The sequence below is a fragment of the Austrofundulus limnaeus genome, unplaced genomic scaffold (genome assembly GCF_001266775.1).
Source record: "Austrofundulus limnaeus strain Quisiro unplaced genomic scaffold, Austrofundulus_limnaeus-1.0 Scaffold195, whole genome shotgun sequence".
Classification (NCBI taxonomy): Eukaryota; Metazoa; Chordata; class Actinopteri; order Cyprinodontiformes; family Rivulidae; genus Austrofundulus; species Austrofundulus limnaeus.
In genome coordinates this window covers 111,922-118,399 of record NW_013952597.1, presented here as the reverse complement: position 1 = coordinate 118,399, position 6,478 = coordinate 111,922, and the positions used below count along the sequence as shown (strand labels likewise).

Sequence of the window (6,478 nt, the reverse complement as noted above, 5' to 3'; positions counted from 1 at the left end):
GCTTTGGGCATGTTTTTAATGAGAGTATGACATTATAACATGATATAAAACTCAAAAAAGTTGATTTTACATGATATTGCCCCTTTAAACTGCATCATTTTCTAATCTTAGACATTTATTTTCATTGAGTCTCAGTTCTGATACAACACAAATTGGTAGTGTTGATCCCCAAAGAATTTATAGTTTGCAGAAATCTTTGCTAATTATAATTATCTAAACTTTATTAGGGCGCTTGAGAAAACAATAAAAGCATTCTGTTTTGGCCTTTGCTCCTGTTATTACTGTGTGAGGCATAAATAATATAAATTCTGTACGAGAGAAAAAAAAACATGGACAGTGTCCACAGGAGTGGTCTTTATGTCCCTCAAGTGTCAGAGTGAGGACTACTTGTTGTTMTGGGAGCTCTCAGGACAGTTGCATAACGTCGACAGACCCGAGGCTGAGGTCGAGGCTTTGGGATCCCGTCGCTGTCTGCAGGTTGTCAACATACACCAGACGAAGGAACACACGTGTGAAATATCAAGAACATTTAAAACAAACAGAGGGACTAGCTGTGACGGGGGCGAGGGCTGGGAAATGTACATTTCTGCGTATAGGCACAGAGGCTAAATRACATAACTATGCAGGTACAAGTATTTATTGTTCCTTTTATTCTATTAGTCTCCACAGCTTTRCAGCTCCAGCCCTTCTTATAGTAAGGCTTTGTCCAGAGTCCAAGCTCGGAACAATACAACCATGCCTCACATTTAATGATCCCACGCACATAGAGAAATACTCAGAAGTGTCCCAAGTACCCAGAATGTCCCCGTTGTTTTGTTACGGCGATGGCATGTGTGGAACTGGTTGACACGATGCATGGGTCAGCTCACTGCGAGCAGAGGGTAATTGGACCCAACCTCAAAGAGGCGACTTCCTTCTCCCCCCAACCCTGTGTCCATGTGGGAACAAYGGGCTGATCTGACTCTACAGCAAGATCTGATCCAGAGTCGCTTCAAATCCTTCGATGAAAGAAGAGATATTTTGATGTGCAGACTACCTATATTCTCATTATAAGTGCAGGAAAGTAACAGTATTTCTTCACTGGAAACATTTATGTGTACATAGTGTTTGTGTAGCTGTTACCTCCTCCGCCTCACAAAGTGTGGATCCCTGAAAACAATGTAAACAAACACATTTCACACGATACCAGCATCTCCTCTTCCCCACTCGCAGAAACGTGGAGAAGACACATCACCGGAGATCCTCAGAGGAAAAAAAAAAAGGAATGCAGCTTTTTAAATTCCTCTCTCGGAGATCTGATCGGTGTGTGTTTTGACAGGTAGACGGCTCGTCTCGCTTCCAGAGTAAACCAAATATAATCCCCGTGCCGTGATGGCCTCTAATAGCCGAAGAGTTCAAAGGTTGAGATCACGACCTGAGAAGCAGAGTGCTAAGTGCTTATTCTACACGTTTGGCCAGATTTAAAAGCAATTAGGAGATTTTCTTTCYTTTTTTTTYCCTGCTGGATAAGGATCAACAAGGCAACTTGTAGTGTTTTCCCAGAGGCCTGCCTGGGATTAGAGGCGACGGCAGATAAATGTTTTGGTAGGTTTAAGAGGCTCTTTATGAAYGAATATTACACGCATTTTCACAGGTGAGCGACATATAATCGAGCTTTCCTTAACGGCCTGACATTTTTTTGAAGGAGTGTGAGGTGGGAGATAAAGTTAGAGGTCAGACTGAGATGGTTTGGATGTGTCCAGAGGAGGGACAGTGGTAGAAGGATGTTAGAAATGCAGCTGCCAGGAACAAGTCAAAGAGGAGATAAATGGATGCAGTCAGAGGACATGGAGAGTAGACACCATGGTTTTCTACTGAGATCATCGTGACGAGCAGCAGAAGGGACAGAGTTGAGTGTTTAATTTAAATCTGTGCGTTGGTTCATGAGGTATTTTGCTAATGCTATAGGAATACTCTCCGTGCAGACCAKTGATGAGGCAGACTGGTTTGGTCATGTCAAAGCYGCAGCAGTAAGGAGAGAAATTACGGCCCCACTTCCTGTCCATTCTTTCTCTGAGCATCTGGATTAATGTCTCCATGTCCGCTTGACCCTGCCCAGCCTTGCCAAATCTAAACACCCAACCATTCCACTTCTCTCTGGTTTGGCTTTTTTAGTAACCTCCCTCTAGGGGGTTAGTAAGGGTCCACGAGGGTTTCCAGCTGCAGAAACTGACCTCAGGTATGCTCAGCCTGCTGCCTCGCCAACTACGCACGAGTGCAGGGGAGGGAGGGTCGATGCAACCCGATTTGTGTGAGCCACGACAAGAACCTTGCATGACTCGAACACAACCGCAGTCCAAGGCGAAGCTGTCAGACGTCAACCGGAGCTAACCGCCGTGAAGCCACGCCCGGAGAGGTGAAGAAAGCGCGTACATCTGCTGCTGCCCTGCGGCTTTGGACTTTAGAGGGTGGGGGGGAGCGGAGACGAAAGAAAGGGATAGACGAGTGTGGTCCTGGTAATCGCAGGGCTCAGAACGAGGCGGACGTGTGTTTGTTTTCCTGATGGCTTTTTCAGGCTAACGGAGAGGAGAGCTCCCCTCAGCTGACAAGACTCGCAGTGATGAGAGGAAGAATTCAGGGAGGGGAGAAGCAGACTAATTAAACTCTGGTGTCAATGGGTTCTTTTTTGGGGGGGAGTGATGGTAGTGGTGGTGGGTATTTCTGCAATCGCAGTTAGCAGCTGATTCCTTATCTCATTCCCWGAGAAGAATGTGTGTGTTTGAAGGCGAGTGCGCGCCTTGGAACTCACACACACCGCGAGGCTGTCAGGGGACTGGGAGGGGTGGGAGAAAGGATGGAGACATGGGAGGCTGCCCAGAAAAAACACCAGGCGCAGGAAATACTGTTTTTTTTTTTTTTACTGCTTGTTTCTTTGACACTGCCTGTGATGTACGGGTAGGAAGGAGTTTATGCCTCTGAAGTGCAAACATGGGAAGCAATTAGATCACGTCAGCTAATTCACCGTCCACACCGGACGTTGTTTGGTCGACTCGAGCTACAAACCAAACAAACGGTGTCATGCAAAGGTGTAGAGGCTTTATGTTGCATTCTTTRACACATCTTGCATGTTGTTTTAAAGCTTTTTATGATGAAAAACATGAAAAGATAGCATTGATTGTTCTGGACTTTTGCTTTTTCTTACTTTATGTCATTGATGTTATTTGATAACTGAATCACTTCAAAATGAACAGACTATCATTTAATCGATCAAGATGGCAGCCACAACAATCTGACTTTAAAAACATAAAAATCCACCAAAAAATGATACAAAGTTTCAAATGGGGAGCTCAAACTTGGCCTGGATGGTAGTAGAGGAGAGTGATCCCTGAGCACGAGATCTCGCGATAATGTGCGAGATATTGTTATTTTAACTCAATCACCTTTTAACATAAAGTTATTTTAGTTTCAAACTCGTTAAAGGAGTTTTTGTTAATGGAGTTGAGAGTGAAAACAAACTGACGTCATCGCAGCTGCGCGCACGTGAGCAGCTGACAGGTGGGCTTTTTGTTGTTTACCTGCCTGGTGAAGAGGATGGCGGCGTCGTGGTGGTGCTGGTGGTCGTCGTCCAGCGGGTTCTGCTGGTTCTGCCACTTGCAGAAGCTCTTCAGCGTGGCCGCCGCGTTCTTGGACACCTCCAGACCCTTCTCCCCCCCGGTGAGCGTCACCACCTTCACCACGTTCAGCCGGATGGGGTTCTCGATGCTCGCGTGCCCGTACAGCTTGGAGGCGATCGAGGCCAGYGTCAGCAGGTAGTGGCTCAGGTCCCGTCCGTACTTCTTGACCATGGTCTCGTCCGCCACCAGGAGCAGCTCCACGTGCCTGGCGCGCGACACGGACCTCTTGTTGCGCGCCGCGGCCGCTTCGGCGAGGCGGCTCCACCGCCTCCTCCCGCGCGCGCCGTGCTCGTSCCGTCTCGCCTTGCCGCGCCGCCCGGCATCCCTGCGTCCTCGGCGGCCGTCGCGCGTGCCGCAGCTCTCGCGCCCCTCGCTCAGGGCCTCGAAGCTGAAGCTTTCGCGCGTGAACGCGTGCAGCGCGCTCTCCGCGTCCTTGTCGTGCAGGGCGCGCGCGTCGTGCTCGTGCCCCTTGGCCCTGATGATCGGAGTGATGGTGTAGCGCGAGTGGTTGACGGCGAAGAAGCCCTCCAGACCGCCTCCGCACAGGYTCAGGACCGCTAGAGACTCCGGGTTCGAGTCCACGGTGCCCCGGTACGCGCACTCCCGCTGCGCAGGACTCTGTCCCATCACCGCGAGCGCGTACTGGGGGCCGAGATGATGCGAGAGCACCGACTCATCCCGCTCCATGTCCAGCTGAAAGCGCCTCCCATCCAGGTACACCAGGTAGCCCACCTTCCCCCCGCCGTTGTAAATCCGGTCTATGGTCCGGACCACCCCGTCCGTCCTCCGAGCGGGTGAGAGCAGAGAGCCGCTCGCAGGTGGCAGAAAGAATCCCTGGAAGGTGGACACCCGCCGGGCTCCAACCTCCAGCAGCAGCAGGAGCCAGAGCATGATGCTCCCTGCGGGGTCAGAGCGCCGAGGAGCCGCAGCGGTTCTTCTTCACTCCGACCCGAAACGYAGCCGCGCGCCGGCCGAACACACAACTTCAGGCGTCTGTCCCCCCAGAAGGCGCATCCTCTCCTCTCCGGGTCCAGATCCCTGGCGCAGAACAGCGGCGGCCAGCAGAGCCGAGACCATCGAGGGGAGCAGAGGAGGAGGAACCGTGAGCGCACAGGCTCGGAGAGAGGACTGAGCTGAACTTGGAGAACAAAAACACAAAGTTTGCGCTTAATAGGACCCGGAGAGAAAAAGTCCTGCCCCCTTTGCGCTCGAGCACCACTCCTCCACCCTCCTCCTCCTCYTCCTCCCTTCCTCAAATCAGAGTGGAAGACAAGTGGAGGACTTGGACAGTGTCTCCCATCTTCTCAGAAAAAAAAAATCATGGTGAACTTCTCTGCAGGACCAACAGTTTATGAAACAGCTGTCTGGTATTTTTACATCTTTGACTCGTTTAATAATTGAAACTGAAGCAGCGTTTTAGCAAAATAGAAGGAGAATACATAATTCATGACCAGTCCCAAGAAAAACTCTGGTCCCATGTGAGACCTTTAATGGTCTGCATGTGTGCTTGTCTGGCCCTGGCTGGTTTTTTTAATACCCAACCCCGCCCACCCCCCCATGCTGAAAAGTGATGATGCTTTTGCCATGTCTGTTTGTCCATATGTCTGCGTCAGCAAAAATAATGACACTTCCAGAAACCAATACTGGATGTTCGTCTATTGGTGGTCGCCACAGCTTGCAGAAAGAAGCCAAAAACTCAGCAAGTTTTACAAATATTGAGCTAAAACTCTGAGTGGTATCCGAGAGCGGTCCTGCCATGTTACATGAGACTGCACAAAAACTGGTGTGAAGGTTTGATCAAGGCTGACATGCATTTCTTCTAGGAATAGGTACCTGTACCTGTGGGATGTCAGATTTTTTTTTTTTTGGGGGGGGGGGGGGGGTAACAGGAGGAATGTTTTGCCAAAATAAAAATGTTGCTGCTTAGTTGCTGAGTCAGCATGTTGAAGTCAGTTTGTGTCGAGACAAAACGAGACCAGATATAGCCTCAGCTTCATCGCGTCAAACCGTGTCGTCTGTAAGCTCCTTTCGAGGCGTTTGGATGACAGAGCGGTGTGGGATGCAGCAGGGAGTGGGCGGACCACTGAAGTTAGCCCAAAAAGGAAAAAATTAAAGTAAAAAGGGAAAAAAAAGGGACATGGCATGCTGCTATCCTAAAGCTTCGGCCCCCCCCCAGACAAATCCCACGGTGGTACAATCCACGCAGCCACACACTCAGGGACTGTTTTCAAGCCGAGGGGACTTTTTCGGTTCAAGATAATCTGAGTGGGAGGGAGGGGTCAAAAGAGGAAGGAGGGGTGGGCGGGTGCCTCAGTCCATGACCCCTCTGTGGTGAAAACCCCGGCTACGGCCCTGCTGCTGCAAAGATGGATCCGGTGTCGAACTGAACTTGGTGCCTGTATCACTCCTCCGGTTATGCAATCCCACCCCCCCACTGCCCATCTCCATTTCCCTTCCTGTCCTCGAGTATCAAACCCCCCCCCACACACACACACACACACACACACACACACACACACACCCCCACACACACACACACACCAGTCTCCGTTACACCAGAATGTTAAGTGCAACCTCCTGAAGACAAGGACGCCCGTAAAGTCAGAGCGAAGGGAGGGGTGGAGACGCAGCTGTTTTTCCTAAAAATTAATAAAACTGGAGAGAAAAAAAAAAGAGTTCCGATGAAAAAATGTTGCAGCTGGTGGAACAAAAATTGAACTTTGAGATGCTGTAGAGACAAATTCTATACAGCACCCTCCTCTTCCTCACTGGATGAGTTTTAATCCCCATCATCTCAAAGCAAAGTCACACACACACACACACAC

The 6,478-nt window shown here is 49.9% G+C and overlaps 1 protein-coding gene across 1 annotated transcript in view; it reads right to left on the bottom strand.

Annotated features, from left to right (window-relative positions):
- The window catches only part of adamts5 (ADAM metallopeptidase with thrombospondin type 1 motif, 5 (aggrecanase-2)), a 23,354-nt gene extending 18,158 nt beyond the window's left edge, over window positions 1–5,196 (bottom strand). The window contains exon 1 of the mRNA XM_014018548.1: window positions 3,555–5,196. Within this exon, the coding sequence (XP_013874002.1) occupies window positions 3,555–4,544 (990 nt within the window). The 5' untranslated portion in view covers window positions 4,545–5,196. The remainder of the gene's footprint in view (window positions 1–3,554) is intronic.
- Window positions 5,197–6,478: the final 1,282 nt, after the last annotated feature.